We start from the raw sequence: 25,347 nt of genomic DNA on the forward strand, positions 1-25,347 counted from the left end.
TTAATCATCTTTTAGGACCACGAAATGATGGATATACGCAACACACCACATGCACACGTGTAAGAATATTTAATTAGAATGCTGACATGGTTACCATGTCATGCAATGTCATGTGACAGTAATATTTATGGCTTTTTCTATACTTCAATTAAACCCCAAGTCAAAAGTTTTAAATGCCTATTTACTACCTATTCAATTTTACTATTGGTCTGGATTGAATCTAATGGGTCCCCACAGAGCTTGACATCAGAAGTCTTGGATGGGTAGGATTATTAGTGGTTGCAACTTGCAAGGGTAGTTTCATTTTGGTCGTCAGAAGCTTCCTCCTCAATACGCCTATTTTATGAAAAGAGTACTCTAACCGGTAGGAGAGGATTTTGATCCTCCTAGGGGTCATGCCATCATCATGAAAGTAAAACCCTATTATTTAGTAACAACTAACAACCTGGGAAAGTGGGTCCAACCCTTTGCATGATTTCCACGTGTCCATAATAAGGATAAGACAAACTGAGAAATCCAATTAAATGTGGTCCCACCCAACTTCCAAAGTTTGAAAAAAATGGAAGTTTCAATGTTTTGGTCTGTGATTGGGCAGAGTGTTTGACCAAAAAACCTCGATTGGTTGTAATTCCGGCGGACAAAGGGGCCTTTCGAAAATTCCAAACTCCCAAACGGTTCAAACTCCAAAGTCTTCCTATAAGACCCAAACTACGAACTCGAAACTTATAACCAAACGTTACCAAAAAAAAAAAAAAACTTATAACTAAACAATCTAAGGCATGTGCCTTTTCTGAACGCGGTCTCGCGTGTTAGGAAATCAGAGAATTTTAACCCTTAAAGAAAAAAAAAAGACAAGGCTCCACCTTGCGGATTCGTTGGAAGCATCCACACAAAACTCTGTTGGGACGGGCTGGGATAGTGTGTATAAGAGTCTATACCTGTACTTTGTAGATTAGTTGCATTGTCACCGTCCGATTGTAGATTAGGGTCTTTATCTGCCGTTTCTTTGGTTTTATCAGGTGGGGTTTTTACCACTCGTTTCTCAATATTAAAATTTTTTGTGATGAAGATGCCATTCGATTTTATTATTTTATTCTTATTTTAAATGTTCCGTTTGTCATTGGGTAAAAAGAAAATTATTATTTTAATGTTTCGTTTGTTTGTGGATAAAAAACTGTGTTAAATAATAAAATAAGAGGAAGAGTTTTCTGTCCGGACTGGACTGGCCCTTCGTCATTGCAAGAGCCAATGGCAATGAGGGTGAAAGTATCAACATGGGCAGGACCTTTCATGGGAGATAGGGTGTTAATTTTGTCCTATCTTGTGTGTGGGCGTAAGAGTCATGTTTTCGAATAGATTATTTTTTTCCTAAAAAATAAAAGGATAGAATTTCCTAAAACGTAGTGTGACCCTATGCTAACATGAGAACAATGGGAGCATGTACAGAAGCATCAACATAGATGAGATTTTTGCCTTTCATGGGAGCAGCGGGGCAGTCACTTCACACCACTCTGTGTTTGGGCGTAGGGGGCACACTTCTTTTTAAATTAAAAAATAAGAATTGAACTCCCTTCCCAACTACATATCATACGCTAATAGGTTCGTGTATCTATCTTTCTCCTCTCTTCTCTTCTTACAATAGGGGTAAATATGTCATTTCACAATTGGGAGGAGAGAGATAGACAAAGAGAGGCACTAGATAACACTATAAAGCCTGACAACATTCTTTTCCCCCAAAAAAAATATTATTAAATAAAATAAAATAAAAATATTTTACGTTTAAAATATTATTTTGTTCATTTTTGTACCTAAAAATAAAGTGTTAAAGGAAGAAATTTTAGTATTTTGGCCGGCTGATAGTGGATAATTAATCTCATCAGTCTAATAGAAAAATATTTTATACCGCTAATCAAATGTGTTTGGGAGTAATCGATGGCCAAATAATTGTTTTCTTATTTAATAAAATGTCTGAAATACCCTCCATCTACCCCTTAATTGATGATTTGTGAGTTTGTGTGCGTGCTTACCACAATACTCCTCTCTCCCAAAAATCAAAAGAATATTATAGTGATAATTTTAAAGGGAAGTGTTCTCTGTCCAAGAGCGTGGCTCTTGTCTTTGCACGGGGCCAATGGGAGAGCGTGTGGGGTGCTCATTTTGCCCCCATGTGTCTGGGCACAAGGCGTATTAACAATGTAGTAGAACAATGATAAATAAAAGAAAAAATGAAAAAGACATCTCACACACAGTGACACAAAACACAGATTTATGTAGTTTATTCAAGATGGACTACTTGTACGGCTAAACAATAACCATCCACTATTCTGATGAAAAAATTACAAAACTCTCACACACACACCTCCTTACGAGATAACATCTTATATATATAATCTTGCACCGGACAATATAAAGTAACTCTACTTCCTAAAAGTATAAAATTACCCCAGTTTTAAATGACTGGATTCCAAAAATTCAGCTCAGAGCACCCGTCCTCGCCGTCCCCGATCCCCTCAACCCCACTTCCTGGATTAAATTGAGATCAAGTTTCAATAAAAACATGCCTCATATATATCCCTTTCAATTTTATTTTCGTGCCTGTTGTATATTTCTATTGTACATTTCTAATTGGATCAAGGCAAAGTTCCTCAACCCATTTATATGGATTAATATAATACTCCAACCAATTGTGTTTATTAAAATCCATTTTTAAGAAAGTAAGTTGAAAATTCAACCTTTAAAAAAACTTGACCACAAGTTTCATTTTCTCTAACCACTGTCATTATAATGACATTTTGGGTTAAACGTTCCGTCGTCACTGAGATGGGTGTAGGATCTTTTATAACATAAACTGCCCTATGTCCATTAATGTCTTTAACGTGTGAATTAGGATGGATAACAAAAAATGTCCCTAAGTATCATTTAGATTTACCCAAAATAAGAACCATAATCCAACGCCCCCCCCCCACCCCACCCCACCCCACCCCACCCAATAGGGAAGATAAAGACCAAAGAGTCAATATAACAACCCATATGGTCTAGCTAGGCCTACGATTTCTGAATTGAAAATTTATCTCTTGAACATACATTTATGAATTGAATTTGTCTATCAACACAAGAGGTCAATTGTGGAGAAGACCAAACTTCCAAGAAGTTGAAGAAAATTGGAGAGAAGACCAAACTCAAAAGCAGTTGCATTTCCTAAAGTGGAATAAGGATTCTATGTTCCATAGAACTAACTATTCATGGATTCCGTAAGATTTATTTGCCTTTAAGCTAAACTCTAAAGCAGTTGCATTTTCCAAAGTGGAGAAAAGAATATTCTCTTTCACACACAAAGATATGCATAGAGCCAACCATTCATGGATTCCTTTTAAGATTTCTTTGCCTTCAAGTTTTCTCTCGTTTGCCGCGTCTTCCCTAATCTAGAGTCCATCTCGTCTAGAGTCTAGTGCCTTAAGCTCAAAGAAGCGATGGCTTCCCCCCTCCCCTCCTTAAGTCAAAATTTTCATTTGTGTTGATGTCCCAGTGTTCATTCTCTTTAGTCTCCTACTACACTGGTGCAGGGATTATACGACCAAGTAGTGATCTCTAAAATCATTTTTTTTTATTTGCTAACTAAAAAAAAAAAGACGATAAACAAGGATATCAGATCCAACATATCTTTTCGGCAAAAGGTTTGGTGCATGGCTCTGTGAGACGAACAATAGGGGGCCAAAATGACTAAACTCCCCTTCCCACCTATTTGATGCATCATAACCTTCTCCCTCTTATGCGGCCATATATGAAAATCCTCCCCTATCTATCCCTCAAAGCCAATCTAATTAATCTTCATTCCATGTGTCAAATATATTAGTTATAGGGGTGGCAAATTCGAACATGAGGAATAATTTGGAATGATAGAAATTTGATGTTGGGATGAATAAATGGTTGAAGGCATGTGACACGCTTGACTGATTCAATATGAAGAGTTATGGGAAAAAGAATGTTGCTTGGTCGTCCACCCTTACACCCAAAGGGAGTGAAAATTGTCCACCTCACCCCATGTTGGATACCTGAGCGCATGCTTCTATTGGCCTCCGCGACATAGGGACCACGCAACCAAGCAACGTTCTCTCTCCCAAAATTTATTTAAATATTAATACATGTTATTCATAACTAATACTTTAACTTTGATCAAATGTATATGGTTGGTAATTTATTTTGTTTTTATTCGTACTAGGCTTGAAATTTTAGTGTTTTTTTTTTTTGGTCATTTGTACCTAAAACAATTCATATACTTAAATTCTATATAATCGAACATGACCATTGACCTAAAGTTACCATTATATTAGCATATAATAGGTCAACATGAACACGATTTGTTAAATAGGGCAAGAGATGTTGCGTGGCCCTTGCACTAGCATCGAAGCCAATGAGAACATGCAATGGAGCATCAATATGAATGGGATTTTTTTATTTCATGAAAGGTTGGGTGGTAACCTGCTCCTATGTTTGGGCTTGATTCAACTTTGACACTACTCAAAATTATATCATGATACAAACCATTGCCACCCGTACTTAATTAGAATCCTGGGATAGATATGAATCATAAGTATGAAACCCAATCCAAATCCAAACCCTATTTTTTTCTTTTTTGGGTAAGATAATCCAAACCCTATTCATGAACACTATAAACAGTTACCTTCCAATAAGATAAGGGGCTTTCTAGAGTGCAGAAAGGACATCAGCTTTATTGGGGGGGGGGGTTTAAATTAAAGGGTTGTAGCTAAAGTCCCCCTTCTACCATATCACTTTAATGATAGCGTAAGTTGCAAAATGAGTACCAAGTCATAGAGAAATGTTCCTACCAAAATATAAAGTCATAGAGAAAGGTTGAAAAAGGCATAAAGATACCCAATTAAACAAAGAGCAATAAGAAAGTGCAAGGGTCATGAGAAGGGGTCTCATGTTTGTTCAGGCCATGATTCCTCCACTTGAGTAAGAAGGGTTCAGTGTCTTCCCCTTTGTCTCCTCTTTTGGTCAAAATCATTCAAGTTTGCTGCTTGCCGAATGAGAGTGTCTTAGGGTTTAGGACTCTATATGGAACGCTAATCCCATTTCATGATCTCATCTCCTAAATATTAATTCTTAGCAAATGCTGAGAGAACTTGAAAATATTCTATTAAATTATACTTACAGTACTACTAGTCAAGTATAGAAAACCGAGATAAGAGTCCTATTTAACAATGAAGAAAGTAGTAGGGTTTGGAGACGTGCAGATACATTTCTTCATGTAAAAAAAACAAAAATCTGCACCAGCTTAAAATTTAATTTGATTACGTAAGGCTACTTTATTAAAATAAACTTTCTTTTTAAAAAAATTAGTAGGATGAGATGAAGAGTGCAATTAGATTATGAAGAAATGCAGGACCTGGATAGAGTCATGCTATTAAAATTATATTAGTTGCAGGGAGAGAGAGAGAGAGAGAAAGAGACGCTTTTGATGGTTGAAACACAGTACAGTGCAGCAGAGATGGGGCAGATCTTTAGAATAATGTTTGATAAATGGAAATGTAAGGGCATGTTAGGGTGGAGGGATGAAGAGATCCAATTGTACAAGTATCTCCTCATTGAGTCATTGAAGAGAGGGGAAAACGTTTCTATCAAGAATGTGTTTGGTTCAAATGAAAATACTGATCACTGGGGCAAGGCAGGTTAAGATGCGCGCAGGGGGTACGGAGGATGTTTTGGGGAACATACTAAAACCTAGGAGGGGTTTGTGAACCCTAGAATGGTGAGTTTCAAATCACTGGGTGGTGGAGATAAACTTAGTCCTACAATTATTTATTGGAAAATGCTAAGCTGGCACTGCATCAGGTAGTGCACTTCTACCTTCTCTCAAGATATAGATGAGTACACTTTCAAAGTGAGAATTTGAGGATTGATAAAAGAGAGCCACACCTTATAGCAGAATACAAGTCAATGAGGTGAAGGTGTGTTATTAATGATACATCAGGCTTGGAAGCCTCTGTAACACTGTCCAAGAGAAGGACTTTACATCTGATAAGAATTAGAATTGGCAATATTTGTTAAATCTGTCCAATTGATTTTGTTCTAATCCAGTTTTGATCAAGTTCGAACTAGATAGGTCAAGATAGATCCCTGTAACTAATCAAGAACAGATTGGCATCTACATTATCTTAAGTATAATTGAAAGAATGAATCACAATATAATCGTAGTAGTATCATATACTGCTAATAAGATGTGGGCCAAGACAGTTGCAGTAATTTTCACTTGGTCTAATCTTGATCCAGTAAATTGCTACCAGTATAAGGAAACATAGGCCAAGAACTTATGAAGTTCAGATGTTCCGTTATTGCTTTGAACTGAAAGGGGAGGAGAAATGAAACAACACAACCAATGGTTTAATTAAAAAAGAATCATGTCTGACCTGATAATAGTACAAGACTGTCCAACCTCATCATTGTTGTATAATATCTTTTAATTAAAAACCTTAAGTGGAACCCACTCAATGGAAGTCCTCTTCCTCTCATACATGAGATAGGATCTATGAGTGTAGGATCTATGAGTGAGAACCCAAAATATCTTGGTTGTACATTGAAACCACATCTGAATTGGGAAACCATTCATCCTTTGTCTTGATCTTATCAGTATGGGAACATTTAACCAAGACCAAGTTTTTTCATGAAATCAATTAATTCCACCTTTTTCCATAGTCCATTAAATAGCATCTCAGGTTTCTCATCTCTCTTTTTTCCTCCAAAGGGTTGTTTGTCCCAGTAAAATAAAGTTTCCCAATGGAAAATACCACAAAAAGGTCAGGTCCATGACCAGTTTTCCTTGAAAAATCACTTTTTTTCTGGTGTAACTCTATGATTTTGAACAACAAAACTCAGCCTTGGCGATGCAGTACAGTTGGCCAAGGCAGTATGGTCATGGGTATTAGCAGAAGAAATCAGGAACAAAATACGATCTTCGTAATGAAATTAAAATATTGAAACAGGAAAAGCAATTTAGTTACCAAGCAGAGATGTCAAAAAATCCAAAACAGGCATCACCATCATGATAGTTAAAAAATAGTTCGCCTTAAGAGAATTATGTAGATTTACACCAATAGATAGCTTCATACTCCATCCGAATCTTCTGCTTTTCATAGCCCCTGAAAGTTCTCTCTGCGATTCAAATATGCAAACATATTGAATTTTATTCTTGTCTCCTTCACTTTTGACTTCCCAGTTTTAGTTGTGAATTCTCATTGTTTTGAAGTAGCTTCATCTTTTGTTGGTATTACAACAAACAGGGTTCTTGTTTCTTAAGCCTGCAGAAACCATAAACTGTAAATATTGAAAAGCATTATGTATAGGTGACTTCCATTTGGAAGCCTTGTTTGTCAATGCAAGATATGTTTCATAACTAAAGAATAGAACAAGGATATAGGTTTTCCTTCATTACGACCTTCCCAGATGAGTACTTTGATGCCACAAAATTTTCTGGTTCAACCTTGACCGAGCCATCAATCTATTGAGAAACCCTGAAAAATGAACATACAAAATTCCTTAAAAAAACATCATATTTGTATCACTGAAGAATTTAAGATACCAAAAGAGAACCAAATAAGATGGAACAAAGCATTCAATAGTTTACACCAATACAAAGCTGAAAACCATTAGAATTTTCAAGGTGGACACAAAAGCTTGTATTAGTCTGGTCACCGTCTAGTCTTTTAGGAATTTGTTAAAAGAATATGTACACACAAAAAGAGACAAAAGCAGCTTGACAAAAGATGCTTGCTGCTATAGTATTTGGATGCAGAAACCTTTTTTTCCACCATATGTTTTTATGTTTGGATTGAAGGTTTCACACTGCTGAATTCGAGTTCCCATTCCTACCTGGAGAGATTTAATAAAATTCACTGATCTGCAGACCTGAATTCTGTCTTCAAGTCAGCCACATATGACTCATGATTTGAAATCTATTCCAACAACGCCAGTGATTGCTAATGGAGATCTACAATGGTTTCAAGGCTGGATTTCATTTATTTTGAGATTGGTTTGCTACAGCCGTACAACTCCCTTCTAGTATACATAAACTTTTTTTTGATGGGGTGGGGGGGAGGTTCAAGTACCATTGCAATACAATTTCAATTTTATGAACTTCTGGATTTAAGAACTAACATTAAAAGAACTGAACTCTAATGTTTCAGGTAAAGTGTAAAACAGTTCCACTTCAACAAGGGTACCATCTCAAATGACTTTGAGGGTTTCCTGCTATATGCCTGCAGACAACCTGGGTTCACAAAGCTAGAAACTCACCTTATTCTTGTCCGATACAAGTGTTCTACAGTTTCTTGGGCTTCTCTAGTAGTGTATTATCCACATATTAAGTTCTTTTTATGATTAAAATTACTGGGCATCTCAACACCAAGATGAAACTTTGCCATTTTCAAGCCCAAAAATTTCCAGCAACTGCAGTTAGTTATTTTTTTGGGTTATTCCAACTGCTGTTCTACACCAAAATGCCTAAAATGGTGTACTGTGATAGTTAATGATCTGGTGCAAGTTCAATAAACCAGTTGAAAGGGAAAAGGAAGAAAAGATGGAGCAGGTGCAGCCAAATCCAAATAGTTAAGCTTCCTGGAGCAAAGTTTCCAACTTAACTATCCCGTGCCAAACTGAAATATCAAGGTATAACAAAGCTACAAATAGATAATAGATGCACACCCATATGACTGTAGGAGTCCATGGAAAAACTAATCCCATCTCAAGTTCTTTAATAGAGTGGATGATGGAAGTCTCTGTGTAGCTGATCCAAAAGGGTTGCCATAGATGTAGATATCTATAACAAAGTTCAAATGTAGTATATACTGTAAAAAGGGATTTTCCATCCATATGGTCACCTGAAAGAAGTATCAACATAGCCCAAGTTACATACAAGAGCAAATATGAATATACGATCTCTCATCATTAACTTTCTAGCAAACAACTAAAGATGAAAATGTTTCATCCTTTGTTTCTTTAAATGTCAAATTCAGCCAATGTTTCAAAACATCCTGAGTGGTCTAAAAATTAGGGAAACTTCAAAATGAATAAATCAAACAAAAACAGCTAATAAAATTCGAACCATGCAGGGAAGTATTAAGTATCCATCTGAGTTACTCATGAAATGAGCAATTCTTGAGTGCAGCTGAAAGAGCCATGTGCTATTGTGTCAACAGATCATGCCATGTGAATGGATTCCATGTTAAGACTGACTCAGATATAACTAAGATTTTTTTATTAAAGTGTTACCTATCATAGCAAAACAGAGAAATATTTTGACAAATGTAAATAAACAACACAAAGCATTAATCTTAGATGCTAAAAATTAGCAATGGTAAAGTTGAATCCAGGAGGCCAGGACAAACAACCATATAGAGATAGTTTCATAGAATGATGCCAGAAAAATGTGACTAACAAACCTCAGGAGGGTCAAATTTGGCACCGAGATTGCTTAGTTTGGCATGGGATTCAGCATAGTCCTTGAAAAATGCTTCTTGATCTTCTGCATATTTCTCAGCATGTACCTGCATCACAGATTTCATCGAAAAAAGGGAAAAACAACGTTTTAGTCTTGCCCTCAGGTTTTTCAAAATGGTCTTGACAGATAAAATTTTATTTATTCACCTTGAATGATGGATCTTCGAAAAGAATAGCATCAGTTGGCAAAACCAGCAGATCTTCATCCCTTTTCTCTTTTATATCCTGGAATGGATCAACCATCAATCAGCAAATAAGAAAGCTGCATCTGCATTTAATTTCACAAATGGAGGGGACTAATGATTTCATACTTTGAAGTAGGAATTATCAAACTTCAACCACTGAATGGTCCATGAATGTCCTCCAGGTGCTCCAGGACCATCTTTCTGCCATGCAACCAATGAGATAGTTTGAAATTTGAATACGTGTTAATAAATGCAGTTGAATTGATTATTCAGGCAAAATGTATTTGGGACCAAGATTCCCCAGGTTTCTTTTATTTTGGTATCTCTTGCTGCCTACTAATCTTTCTTTCATAGCATGTCTGAAATTAGGTATGATTCTCTCCTTTCCTTATTAAGATAAATTTTGTACCATATGTGCTAACCTTCTTTTCTGCAGCACGGTGGGATCCTTGTAAGATTTCTAAACTTTTTGTCTTTAGATAGGGTAGTTTGAATTTCAAATTCTTGCCTTTTAGGTGTATAGGCTTAGAAATCTTTATTACAAAATTAAAATTCCAAGTATGAAAACTAGTTAACTGGGCAAACCGGGGTGTCTAACAGCTTCCCTGGACAGTAACTTGACTTGTACCTGATCTCACAGACGAAACAGTTCATATAGAGTCATAACATTTCAAGATACATAAATGGGTCCTAGACCCTAATCTAGGCAGCGACTTTGAGTCAAAAAGAATATTCGAAATCCCTAAAAAGAGGAGACGGACCGTTGGTAAAGACAATCCTCTCGAAATGTTTGAATTGTTCCTTTCTTGGGTCTTTAGAGAGCCTCAAAGTCACCACCTAGAAGAGAGTCTAGGGCCCACAAATTTATTGGTATTTTAAATTCTTAATAACTCCATATGAAGCAATCTGATCGTAAGATCACACATAGGTCAGGTCAGGATTCGGGAAAGGTATTAGGCATCCCAATCCGCTCGGTTAAACCGGTCTTTCGTACTTATCATTTTAATCAAGTAATAAAAAATTTCTAAGCCTAAACATACCAAAAAGTGAAACACCCGAAAAGGTAAGAATTTGAAATGTAAACTATCCTACCTAAAGAGGGAAAATAAAAAAACCCTACAGATCCCATTGCACTATAAATGGAAAGTTAGTGAATACGGTGCAAATAAAATCTACCTAAATAGAAAAGGGTTATAATCTTACCTAAAATCCAGTTGTGCTACAAAAGGTTAGTAGACAGCCAAAAAATCCAAATTTCCAATAGTAAAGAAGCACTAATAAAGATGCAATTTTTCTCAATATGGAACATTATGTTAAACATGCATGAAAGAATTTATAGAAAATTCCATCAGTCACGAGAAACTAAAAAATGAGTTTTTACTTTGGATTTTTGTAAAATTCGGATTAGGGGGAAGATGGTCAAATGATTAAATACCCTTCTATGCAAAATTATACTGAAGTGTGCAAAGCTAAACGCAGGAATTTTTTTTTATTGGAGAAAAATTCTAAAATTCTATCGAGTGACATTCCTAACCTATATGCAGCTACTGAATAAGCAGAAATGCAAAGATGGAGTAAAACTATATTTTTAAACGAATAAATTCTAAATCTGGAAATTTAAATGTGATGCAAAAGAAAACATGACATAAATACTAGACAGAAAATAAAAATCCTAAGAAAATTATTGAGAACAAAACTATTACCAGAGGGTTAGTTTACAAAAACTCAGACTCTTAACTCAATAAGAAAACCAAAAAAAATTCGAATTGGAATGTTTCCAATGTCCTATGGAAGACACTGACAACATACCCTTGATGAAAAAATTATAATAACAACTCAGAAATTACAAGGAAATAGAGGAGGATAGAGGCTTTTGATACCATCATACCGTAATCGGATTTGAGTCGAGGGGACCCAGAGCTCATACTACTTGAAGAAGATCTCTCAAGAGACAAGGGGACTACTCCCATTTTTTGCTTGTGTTCTAGAATGGGGGTAGTGTCCTATTTATAGCTGATGAGGTAGCCCTTCCTCTTATAGTAATTTTGAAACTTGAATCATCTCAACCCATTGGATATTGAGGGAGATATGGTAGTTTTAATCCAATTGCGCATATTGGGTAAGTGACATGTCTTACCAAAATCGGGAGAAGATTTAAATCTCCCTTCAATCACGTTTATGGAGTGAAAATTCAAAACATGCCTAGATTTAAATCTTCTCCCAATTTGGTAAGACATGTCACCTACCCAATCCAAAATATGCCTAGATTTGGATCGTACTCAATCACGTTTATGGAGTATAAACCTAACCAAATGTAACCCACCCAATACAAAACATGCCTAGATTTGGACCAGCTTTTTTGCATGGTTTCGACCTGAACCTGGTTGAACCACCTATATAAATTCACTTATCCCCATCAAAACGTGTCTGTTTTAACCATGGTTCAAGAAACCGAGACGAACTAGGATCGAAATGGTATTGAACCAAGTTTGCAAGTGATTTATACTAAACATCATTTAAGTAAATGAATTTTTAATTTTCTCTCCATTTACTTGAGACATTATTCATAAATAAGCAAACAACAGCAAGGTGATCATGTTGATTTATTTTTTATTTTTCCTATAGTTGTTCTGATATCTAAATTATGTTTTCAGTTAGTTCTCATCCTAGTAATATATAATTTTGTTTAACATATGTCGTGATTTATTTATTTAGATTCTCATTACTAGGATTGCAATTTTTTGTAAATTCTGGTTTGTTGTTTATGCTTATTTTCTATGATTTTCTCTTCTGTTCTATCCATTCTGAAGCATGCTTTTTGTCCTTTCCTTTAGTGTTTGCATTCCAATAATCATATCATATTTTTAGAACTTGATTATTGCATCATTTTATTTTATTTTTTCTTCATAAATTTGTGGCATTTTAGGAAATTAAGATAATTAAGCATGCAATGTAGGTAAGTATCTTTACTTCCTTTTTTTTAGTTTGTTTCTTTCATTTTGAATAGTTTAGACATGTTCCACATTTAGCAGGATTTAAATGTTCAATTTGTTTCCTTTTTTAAGAAGCTTATGATTTATGCCATATTTAGCAGGATCAAAACTAACCTTTTATGCAAGGGTGGACCTTGGTGCAATGGTTAGGTTGCACTATTGTGACCAAGTGGTCACAGGTTCAGGTCTTTGGAAACAGCCTCTCTGCGAAGCAGGGGTAAGGCTGCGTACATTATGACCCTCCCCAGACCCTGCAGTGGCAGGAGCCGTGTGCACTAGATATGCCCTTTTAAAACTAACCTTTTATGTTGCGCATTTGATGAGGGAAAGTTTTATCTTGTTTCTTTATTTGATTCTAGCCATTTTAAGTAGATTTAGATTTGTATCATATTAGGTATGATAAGGATTTTATTTTGTTTCCTTTTTAGCCGTTTCCTTTAATGTGATGGTCCTGTTTAGAAACATTTATTATTCTATTAAAATGCTAAACATTTTGGAAGACCGATTGGATGGAACGGAGTGCCTAATACCTTCTCCGGACCACAACCTGACCTGAACCTGATTTCACGGTCAGACTACACATGGAGTTGACCTTTAGAAAAAGTACGAATTGGGTCCTAGATCATAATCTAGGTGGTGACTCTAAGTCAATGAGAAAAGGAATATTCACCATTCCTACTAAAGGAGACGGACCGTCTTGCAACATATCTTTGCTCTTGCACACGTGAATCAATGAAGAACTATATACTTGCCCGATCTGAACCAAACCTAGAGAGAAAACAATGTTGACAGTTACCATCCAATAACTAAGTAAAAGATGAATTCCTATGGGTATAGGAGATGGCAATGTGCAGTACTACTTCAGTTGAAGAGAGATCACAGCATGAAATGGACAATAGGATGGTTTTATATGGTCTTGCACCTCCCGTATAATAAGACAAGCAGCTATGCCTAATCGGAATTCTAGGAAACAGAACAAGAAGTCCATATTCACGACAAAAAAAAAAGCACGGATATACAAGAGAGAGAGAGAGAGAGAATCACATGCACATAAGCACAAACCAAAACCACAGAGGAAAGTTTCCCTATGCCACGATCTTCAACCCATAAACAGATTTAGCTCTGATTCAACCAAGGTTCTTCTACGACAACAAACAAAGCAAGAATAGTTACAGTCACATCTACTGTTTAGGTTTTTACATATATTCAAATGTTTATCCATGATGACCATGTGATGAGCTCATGTCTATTTCCTACCTAGTCGATGTACTCAAGCAAACATGAAACCACAAATTAATTCACAGTTCCCCCAACATATTATATTAAAAAAGGAGAAGAGAATAACTAATCCCATGTTTGATTTGCCTCCAGAAGGAGACTGTCCCAACATTACTAAAAAGACGATATATCATGTTTGTAGGAGATAAGAATTTAGCATTACAGATTATTAAGCTCTTTGCCATGAAATGTTTGATTTGCATTCTAATTACTACAGTTTCAAGAGGAAAATGTTGATCTATACATACAGTATACTTCGTCACTGGCCTTCCCCAACCACTGCGCTCTGGTCTAGACCTCCCCAATGTGTGTGCTCCAGATAATGCAACTATATCCTGCGAACAAAAAAGCACAAAGTTGCATGAAGCCAGTTGAGATACATACGAAACATAATATAGCAATGGCATATAAAGTATGACGACACAAACCTTGTCATCTAACCCCATCCGATAGAAGACATCGCGTAGATGACCAGCAGGTGAAGGAGGCCCAGCATCTAACATTAAAATTAAATAAAAAATGAATATTACGGAAATAACAGAACTGAAGTAGAAATGGATCAAGCAGCAGAATCAACAATTATGAAATGTGAGGTAATGATCAGAAGACCCCATAACAGGAAGATGCAAGGGCAGCAATTGAAGTATGTCATCCAGTAAGAGTTCTTATACTACCAAGTTAGATATCAAATCAAAAAACACAAACTTCGTTTCCCTACAGAAGCTCTCTCATCAAACCAGGGTTTTGAGGCAACATAAATCAAAACAGCTTGAGAGGAGTAGAATTAGGAAGGGCAGTAAATTGGTTTTGAGAAATGTCTCCTGAAAATAAAAGCGGCAATGCTCAATGAAACTTGTCTTCAAGGTTCAAATCATATTTTGGCAATATCATAAGAATGTCCAAGGTTTTATCCACCCCAATAGGCTCCCCTTTAGTTGTTCCCTATATGTGTGCCATGTATAGACAGAGAAGCCACTTGCACATTGCATCAAAGTTTACTTTACGGCAAGTATAAAACATGACTTCTTAAATTCCATGTTAGTACCCAAATGGGGAAGACAAGAGCCACATAGAGCCAATAAGGAGAGAAAACAAAGAATGTTAGGTAAAATATGTTTTACCAACACTGTCATGCAAAATCCATTGAGTATGCGTATCTTACCAGGGAGCTTCCCTTCTGGTGGACATTGCTCAGGTTCAGATACCTCAACTCGTCCATATTTCATGGGAATTTTGGGGCCTCCAGCCTCCTGAAACTCATCAAGGATTCAGTAAGTGTCTCATTACCCAATAAATAATAACTCAATTCTTGATGAGTACCAAATTAAAGTAAGAAAGACCTCCACAGCTGTTGCACTGGCCAACTGGAACAGATCTGCATATGTCACATTTGGATACTTGTCTTTGATAGGCTGAAGAAGCTTTAATGCATTTACAAGACCTGAAAACACCACTTATGAGGAGAAACTATCATCTGCCAGATAAGATTATGAACAAAGAAGAACCCTTACCAGCATTAGCTGCATGTTTCTGTTCTACTTCAAATCTCAAACTTCCATTAGCTCCACCTCGTTGTGGCCACTCTTCAATGTTTTTGTCATAGGTTCCAGAATCATGCCATCCAAGTCGAACCTGTAGTATCACAATACACAACAAAATGAATGAGAGAATCTTCTTAACTTTTTGCTTTCTTTCACCATTCAAATTTCCACCACCTAAAATACACCAATCCGGGAATCTTGTCTTCCTAAATTAGTATTTGCATATGAAAAACAAAATTTCAAGCAATAAAATACCGAGATAATGATAATGGATCCTATGCTTCAGTCCAGTCATCCAAGAAAGAGATCAACTTGCTTATGTAGGCTAGTTTGTGGTAGCAGAGAACGAAAATTTTTATCTACTTTCTTGCTTAAGTTTTATTCATTTATTTCTTTTTTGGTAAGCATAAAAATTGTCCTTATTTCCACATTGCTGCATTCAGTTGCCAAGTCACTTATCAAATAAGACCAAATAATTGATCAGACAGCATCATTAATTAGACTACATTTTTAGCAGCCTTGCTGTTTCTGCAATGGCATTTCTGCAATTCTCTGATTGGAAGCATTCAGCACTGTGTTCTTGTATGAAAAAGTAAAGGCTAAAGAAGAAAAGACTGATTAAAGAATACCTGAAAAAGTTTGTCTACCAAAAAACCAGGTATGTCCTCACTGATATGATTGTTTTCTTTTCATTCTGATAGAAAAACTTAACCAGAATCATAATTCGGAGCTATAGATTGAAAATCGCCTAAAGCAATTCCTAAAGAATGAAAGGTGTATAAAAAAAGAAGTATGGTTTTTTTTAAAGCATTTTTTATAGGCAATGAAAAGATATCATTCATGCATTAGGAAATTGTTACGAGTATATCCTACAAGCTTCACATCAAGATAATGTAGAACTCCCAAAACAATTACAGAAAGCATCCAGAAAATATGAAGACTGAATTAATGTCCACCAGTTCTACCCAAAGTCAGATCTCTGAGACCTTTCCAACTGCTTTTTCTAGTTTGTCTAGCTCAAGGAGCAGAGCTCAGGAATGCACTTCCAAACTACCACCAGGATTTCGTAGTGATAAAATTCCCAAACAGAAATCCCTACTTTACATAAGCAGCTTAAGTTAAAAATAGAAACAAACAATCAGAATGACATCAAGCCCATGCCTACTCCATCCCCCCCCCCCCCCCCCAAGCACCCAAAAAGAAACCAATGCAGTGTAGTGGAAAAGAAATTTTATGAGGTCTCAGTAGTATCTTCCATTTCTGAACTTTGATTCCCAACATCTCAAACTGGATTAACACTTCCACAACAAGCTGACTCTCTACCCTCAAGACAAGAGCTACATAAATTTCATAAATTGAACTGAAAGATGTTTAATAGCAGTAGTTTTTTGACAAAGAAGTACTCAGAAGACTTCAGTCTCCGTGGTAAATCAAGTTACCAGTGACCTGTCAATGGTTCATTTCCTGTTAGCACTTTGCAAGGGCTTCACATATCATAAAAAAGCACATTCAAAAATTGATCTTTGACTTTGTTTAAAAAGGTACCACTGGATCAACAAATTAACAATTCACCTACACCAAAATCTTTCAGTCTCTGTTGACTTTCTTTATCTATTAGCAATAAAGACTATGCCACTCTTTACTTGTAGATCAATAACTTCCCAAATTGACTTCAGTTTGGCCTCAATTATCAAATACCTAATTACTAATAGCCACTTGGACAGAATTCGAAATCAGAGTCATGATGAGAACAGCATTGACCTGATCACGTTCAGGTTGCATGAATCAACAGCCATAACTATGAGGTACTGAAAGGTTGCTGTTTGGTCAAGATTCAAACCTCAGTTCTACACTCCCTCCCACCATTACCCCCCCCCCCCACTTCCAGCATTCGTCTGGGTTTCACATGAGTAGACTTTAGTAGCTGGCTAGCTGCTTCCCCTGGGAATCCTGCACCTTCTAGTGTTGGGCATTTCAGAGTTTGAAGAAGGAACCCCCCACCTATACTCTGGTCCAATTGGAGAATGCAAATCCCTGAGAACAGGATGCATGCTCTTCTCCAGACTGCTCTAGTTGCTTCAAATCTCAACTTTGGGAGGTTGTTTGGGAGGAAGATACGCAAGACTATATTTTTTTCCTTATGAGACAGCCATCTTACCCATGGAGATTAGTGCATCAACTTAAAAAGGCTAGGAATTCAGCATCTAGATTGGGTGTATCCTTTACCGGAAGACCTAGATCAACCAATGTCATCGTAGCATAGGTGGTATAGTGCCAAGGTGCCCATGGCAAGCATTTCTTTTGGACAAAAATATGCCACTTCAAGGTAAGTGCTCTACCCCTTTTTTCCTCCCCCTTTCCCCTTCTTTTTTTTGGCTGGATCGGGTCTGTGTGTCTAGATAATTAAGGTGACCTGCGCCTTGATGACTATGCATTGTAGATACTTTTGCTGAGTACGTAGATGCTAAGGATTCATTGTATGGGGGAAGTGGGATATCCATCTAGTTTCTTTGGCCATTTTGTTTTCATTTAGGGTGCAGTCCCTTCTTGGGATCTCCTCTAAGTGCTGGTAACTTTTTCATTTTTTTTCAAAAATCTCATCATTCATCCTAGAAAAACCATGGCTTTCTCTAGTAAACAATCTACTATCTCCTCTGACAAAAAGTAAAGTTCAAAGCACTTTTAGACTTGATATTGGAAAAAACTTGTATGCAAAAAATCTTGAAGAGGTCTTAGAATGAGACCTCAGACATCACAACAAACATCCAAGCCAGAAGTCAATGTAAAATTTCTCCCTTGGAAGGAAATTATTTTCCAAACAATATAGCAATCATATTTGTTAGCCGTTTTGTATTCTCACAAAGACCTGCTGTTGTAACAGTGAATTTAAACAACAGAGAAAACTCTTTGTAATGATTCGAATCTCCAGGAAAACTCAGAATATATGGAAAATAAATCTCCGAAGATACGCAGCTTCTTAATTTTGTTAAAAACCGTAAACCACATAAACAATTCTCTAAGTATTTTATCACTAACCCAGACAACATAGCCAAGCATGAATAAGAGGTAATCATTAAATCCCACCATTATCATCATTATCACCACCACCACCACAACTATTATATTCCTAAGATGAACCAACAATCACACCATTAACTCCAAAGGCAAATGATAAAAACAAAACTCTGTAAAGCATAAGACATTACCAAAATTGGATGGCAAAATGTAGTCTTGAGAAGTTCTTTGATATCTTCTCTAGCACTTTTCAACTGTTCGGGGTCAGACGCAAAGCAAGTTGGGCTCATGATTGTGCTTCCGGCATTGGGTCTTCGAACCAACCATCTCCTTTGGAGTTTCTGAAATTTTACAAAGATCGGGTTAGATGAACAACGAACAGAGAGAGAGAGAGAGAGAGAGAGAGAGAAAAAGAGAGTAAAACCCACCTGGTGGAGAACCAAAGAAGGCAGTCGAGAAGACGATCGGGTACATTTGAGAGAAGGAGAAGAGGGAAGGGGAAACGATGATGGTTTGGCAATGGAGGCCGATGGGAGAAGACGATAAGGGCTACCCAAAGAAGCCATTGCTGAAGATGATGTTAAGGACAGAGCCTCTGCCATGACTTAAAGGTTGGTGGGTAAGTCTGGTTTGCTCTGTTTTCAGGACCAAACACAAAAATAAGGGCTCCTCTTTAGTGGGTTGTTCAGCTATTGATCTGTCTTTCTGTGATAATATTGTGCTTTCAACCCTTTCTCAATCCAAATGATCACATTTCCAAATTCCACCACTGCACAGTTCATTTTCCCAAATAAATCTTATTTGGAATTTTCACAGGCAATCAGAGAGAATCCAATGGAAGGTGGCCAAGTGCAATTCTAAGGCACTGTTTTTTAATGGCGGAATCTATGACTGTGAGTGAGAGGAAACTTCCTTTAAAGCGGGTAGGGTAGGTATCCTTTGCCTCGGATCCTCTACAATTCCAGCGGGGCGGCAGTGCAGATCTAACGGCACATCAGAGTTCAGGTGGCACATCGCATACATGGCTTCTGCTGTACCATCGGATGTTCACTGCTGTCCCACCGGCCGGATATTGTAGAAGAATTTAATTATTGGAGTCTTCACAAACGACAGTGTTCTCATTCTTTTTTTGTAGTCAAACTGTGAGAGTCAAAAACGGTGGCGCGTGATGGAAGGAAGCCTCTGAAAATTCGTTCGGGGGCATGTACATGTTACATGCAACAGTTATAGTGGCATTTAGTAATGTTCACGAACTCGATTGGTTTCAATTTCAGTCTGGTTTAAATTCAGTTTCTCTCATCGGTTTGATATTGGGTTCGGTCTGATTCTAATTCAATTTACCATGCATATATACATAGTTATGGAAAAACCATTTTTTTAATGATTTTTGTGTTGGTATTGGTTTTATATCAGTTTGGGCTCAGTTTTTGGTCCAATTTTTCATGTTCGGTGTAGGTTTCAAACAGTCCGATGTGATTCGATATTCAGCTGATTTCATAATACTTGAATCTAAAGCTGATCCTAGACTGGTTCAAATCGAATTGGTCTGATGTTACCGGTTTGGTTCAGATTTTGACACCTTTACATGCTTTACACAGACCATGCACTAAACCAACCTCTCGGACCAAGTTTCAAAGGAAATGTATAAAGATACTACTAGAGTCCATTACAATATAATAACATAATTAATGAAACTTTAATTATGGATTCACATATTTCCATTAAAGTTTGCAAACCCAAAAAAGAAAAAAGAAAAAAAAGAGAAGATTGTGCTGCTTTCTACCAGCTCGGATAATCTTTTATCAGAGATTAGTTTAACTACTTTAGCTAAGTGGGGGTAGGGGGTAGGGGTGGGGGTCGGGGTGGGAGGATGGGTTTGGAATATATTAATGTGAACAAAAGGGGAAAAGAAATGCTAACCGATGCTGTGTTTGATGTGTACTTGTGGTCAGACATAGCTCGGCGTAAAAAGACCACTGTACTCCTAGAAAGGTCCAAGGATGCAGTGGTCTTTTCACATCGAGTTGTATTTGGGCACAGGTATACACCGACACACAACACCAATTACCGTTCTTTCTTCCAAACAAAAAATAAAATTGATTATTGTTGCGTATTCAAATTTCAAAAGGCAGTTTGTAAGGACTATTACTTTGTTATCACTTGTGGTCAATTAGGATCAAATCCCGTCTTTACTCTTACCCAAGGGGGAGGTTGGGATGGGAGGGTTTAGGGTAGAAGGGGAAGTATTGTAAGTTTCCAAAAATTAACAGTTTTTAGGGGTGCAACGTGCACTAGCTTTTCAAGTATTAATGAAATCTAAACAAAAACAAAAAAACCATAAAAAAAAAAAAAAAAAGATTGTGATTTTTTTTTTTTTTTTGAAAACCTTCATTAAGAAAATAAGGATGGATGATATGCCAAATAAAAAAAAATTAATAATAACTTCGATATCTTGATAAGATGTATTTCAAATGTAATTAAGTGTTCACTAAAAGGCATCTATTTGTTATGACCACTGTCATGCATTTTCTATGACCAATGGGTAAACAAGATGAATGTATGTTGTTGGCATGATATTTGTTTATAACAATTCATTGATCCATTATGTTACTTACCAAAAAAAAACTTTTTGAATGTGTTCATTATATTTTGTATTTTTGCTTTCCTTTCCCAACAAAATGTATATTGTTGGAATAAGGAAAAAATCACGATATAAGTCATAGGACTAGGACATTGGAGGAAACCATTAAGAGGGATTAATTTGATACACAGAGAGTATTAATTGCTTTAGTCTTTTCGCAACTTTTCATTTTTCGGTATCCTTTGAGCTTAAAATCTAGGGAAGGATCATCTTGTTAACATAACTTTTGAAGATACCAAACGAAATAAGATGAATTAATTTGGTAAGCATATTTTTATTGTAGACCCTTAAGAATTATTTAGTTTTCTTAAATTATAAAAATTGCAGTGTTCTTTTGATCTTATTATGTTTTGGTATATGGAATGCACATTTTATATTTTATTTGTTAAATATATAATTCTTTGGTTGATAATAAATAATTTAATTTTCAAAAACTCATTTAGACCTGAAATTGTATGATAACTAGTTATAAATCGACATACAAACATGAATATAAACCCAGTTATATTACTAATTAGGCACAAATGTTGACATAGTTTAATCAAAGTTAAACACATTGACAATTTCTTATTGGTGGGGGAGTCAAAAAGTTGGGAGGGTGAGCCCTACATGTTGTGGAGTGTAATAACAGGAGGGACATTAGAGTTGAAGAGAATGACATTTTTTTTGGAGTTGGCTCCTTTGAATGACCATTATCTTAAAAATTTGTTTCTCTTTTCCTTCAACAAAGATAACCCAATTCTTTCATTAAACTTACAAATATGCCCTAATTCCCTTCATTCCTCAAGAGAAGGAAAGAGATTTAATTCACCCATACTACTTCCATTCCCATCAATGTTCTTTGTCAAAAGACTCTCACCATCTAATTGGTTTCAAAGTGGTGTCTCCATCGCTTCCATGTATCACAAATTTAGCTGAAGAACATGTTAGAAGTGTTTCCTGAGAAGCAATCTGTCTTGAGGATCACAGGATTGCAACAATATAGGGTAATAATCCTCAAAACAGAGCTGTCTTACAGATTGCATGTTGTTGTAAAATGAGAAATCTCACCACAGGAAAATCCAAAGCTCAATTTTTGTAAACCTCTACAAAGTATTGAAATTAAAGACTTTTAAGTTTAATTTTGACATTTCACATTTAACATTAATCATATTTAATTATATTAATAAAATAGATAAAAGGGTGTATCTTATTGTAATCAAAGTGGTGAATTAGGATGTTGAGACCTTTAATATTTAAAAACATGGGCAAGAGCGTAATTTGAACAAAAGAAGATTTACCCTCATTATAGATTCATGTGTCCCATCAAATGGTAAAATTGTAAAATGACTCTCCTCCCTCTCTCCCTGGAAGTCACTGCATAGTGCAGAGGAACAATAGTTTTGCTTGAGTTCATTTTCAATGATTGTAGTTGATCTTATACTTGATTTTTGTGATTTCTGCTGGTGGTATTTTGGAAGACCTACACTGGAGTAAATTATAATTGAAACTAAAATCATTGAGTGACCTGAAATCAGAAACTTGGAGTGAGTTCTGCTACTTCTGTTTCACCTCCCATGATTGGATTATCCAGTGAGATGACTTAGGAGAGAGTTTACAAATTTGTGAAATTGTGAGGAATTGACAGAGAGAAAGAGAATTTAGATTCAATTCTTGTGCATTTTCATTTTGGGACCTGTTGCTTTTTCTCACATGTAGCAAAAACCAAACTAAATGCAGTGTTTCCTATCATCTATCACAATGATGGATAACACCTTCCACTGCTCCCTGTAAAGCCTCCAGCTTGCTTCATTCCTCAGTCTTCTTCCAGATTCTATGCTTCAACTTGTTCATTGGTGTTGCAATCAAAGACACGAGCTTGATTTTGCACCAGTGACAAAAGGAAAAGAGAAGAAACAATTGCATTGACATCAAAGTCTCCTTCTTTTTTTCCCCAATAAAGTATTTCTATCCCTTTAATGCTTTCTCTGAAATGAGTGATTTTTGTTGTTAACGACAAGCAAAATGACCTCTTCAAACCTTATAATAATTCATTTTGTAATTATCTGATGTTTTTTTCCCTCCTTAATAGCTTATTGATGCAAAATATCCAGTTTTTGAAGATTTTGAAGCTCTGGCTGGGGAAGGAAAAGAAGGCCAGATGATGGAGAGTAGAAGAAGGCAGGCGGGTGAAGAAGAATGTAGGCAGTTTGTACTCAACAAGAAGGGTCATTAGTAGAAACATAGAAAACAGAAGAAGAAAGAAGATAGAAAACAACAGTTCCAAATGACAGACTTTTACAATGGTTTTTTATGTGTATAACACACATCTTGGCAATACACTCGGACTTGATGGTTATGTGTTGGATTTAATTCCAATAAATGAGAATATATAACTTATTTCAATGGCTTATTATTTGAAACAAAGCAACCATGAACACTTGGTGGGTTTGAATCGTATCACCAATCACTCTCTTTAAGATCTTAGTCATCCTCTATCATGTAATACTGATTCTTACCAATCGGCATCTAAGATGAAACAACCCCTTAGGCCTTCCAATAGTTGTTGCACTCACTTACTAGGTTGACTCAAAACACACTTAATTGTGCTCAATTGACCAAAGAAATGGAACTCCGAAAACCTCTCAAGACAATAAGGAAGGTTAGGGAGAGAGGTGGCAGGTCGAAGACTGCAGTTTTTTTTGTCAGGTATAACACCCATGGCGGTTGCTCTGGTTCACATTCATCCAGTGATAGATGGATTTCCTCTCGCTCAGACCTTAATGTTTATAGGCATCATTCGCACTTCTGTAGGTTAACATTTGGATGATTCAATATCATCTGATCATCATATTGGGCTTACTGGTGCCAATAATCGGCAGGTTAATTCTCGATTTATCTTTCATGGAAAACGTTGGTAGCCTAAACAAGGGTACCACAGACGCAGGAGCGCAAGCAAAGATTTCTCTAAGCACAAGCGTCAGACTTGTGGTCCTTTAATTACAGTTAGAGAGTCGTGGCGATGTGCTTCAGTTTCAGGGAAGTTACAGAGTTAACAGGGTTCTGTGTGGGATGGCCTAAGCCCCTATCGGACTTGCTTACAGAATTTATGTCTTCTTCATGGACCTCTACGGGTGCTATTTCTATTTCTCTGACTAATGATGGTTCTTTTATAATACACATGCTCGTGATACTCTGTTAACCCCTGAGCCATGGTGGTTCACACCTGTTACATTTTCTTCTAGTCTTCTCTGAAATTCCTGATCAACCCAACTCGGAGTTGGAAATATTATTCTAGTATGGTTACAGTTGCTAAATGTGCCTCAGAATTGTTTCATATAGAAGGCTGTGTGGCATATTGACGAGCATGTTGATCGCCCTTTGTGCAGGAGGAGTGTCCAGTGGGTGTTTCACCAGGTTCGAAAGTGAATGATGGGGCCTCTGTTCAAAATGGTCTTTGGATGCCTTGGCCTTTCTCTTCCTCTCTACCTTTTGAACTATCAACAGAAGTGTCTCTTTTGGCTAATCTATAACATTTGGCTTATCTGGAGACGGTTGTGGAGAGGTGTGAGCACTTCCGTTGATATGAACTTCTCTACCTTGCTTGGTGGAGTCCATGTTCAGTGTTAAACTATGTTGGACAATTTAAAAGTGGAAATGCAACTTGGTTGAACTAGGTTCTGGGACCCTCTAACCGGTTGGTTGAGCAGATGATTGCACCCCTAAATTTATCTAAGGGGTTTGGTTCTAATGAGGTCAATTTGCCTCAGATGTCCTGGATTCCACTTTTTTTCTCCATCTAATTCTACAGTGGTTATATGAAAAACCGTAAGGAGCCTGAAGGTTCTTTGGTCATTGAGGTTCCTTCCTCCTCTCATATCACAGTTTACCTCCATCGCCTTGAGCATGTAGTTGACCGCTCTATGGGTAAGATTCAGCAAGAGGGTTCGGTTACTGAACCCATGTCTACTTCTCAAAGAAGCCCAGATTCTCATGGCTCTGGTTCTGAGATTGGTTTGCATGGGATGGAATATCTGGTTGATGGTAAGAAACGAAAGAGATGTGCCGCTTGTTCTAGCTCTGATGTTGCCAGACTTGATGCGTTCAGAAGGTTCTCTATGAACTTGCTTTCTCACTCTTCTGATCCCAAGATCATGTCTGGGGAGATGTATACCCTCGTCTGTTAGATGACGACAAAA

The 25,347-nt window shown here is 36.7% G+C and overlaps 1 protein-coding gene across 1 annotated transcript; it reads right to left on the minus strand.

Annotated features, from left to right (window-relative positions):
* Positions 1-7,306: 7,306 nt before the first annotated feature.
* On the minus strand, positions 7,307-19,252 carry LOC122668032 (probable L-ascorbate peroxidase 6, chloroplastic/mitochondrial). Its single transcript, XM_043864563.1, is given in 12 exon segments — positions 7,307-7,516; positions 7,518-7,532; positions 9,459-9,563; positions 9,664-9,741; positions 9,828-9,902; positions 14,221-14,307; positions 14,401-14,468; positions 15,135-15,222; positions 15,313-15,413; positions 15,484-15,604; positions 18,720-18,869; positions 18,957-19,252. Coding segments are annotated over 12 exon segments (1,164 nt in total). The 5' UTR covers positions 19,131-19,252; the 3' UTR covers positions 7,307-7,414.
* Between the last annotated feature and the right edge of the window lie 6,095 nt (positions 19,253-25,347).

Source organism: Telopea speciosissima, chromosome 7 (assembly GCF_018873765.1).
Source record: "Telopea speciosissima isolate NSW1024214 ecotype Mountain lineage chromosome 7, Tspe_v1, whole genome shotgun sequence".
NCBI classification, from domain to species: Eukaryota; Viridiplantae; Streptophyta; class Magnoliopsida; order Proteales; family Proteaceae; genus Telopea; species Telopea speciosissima.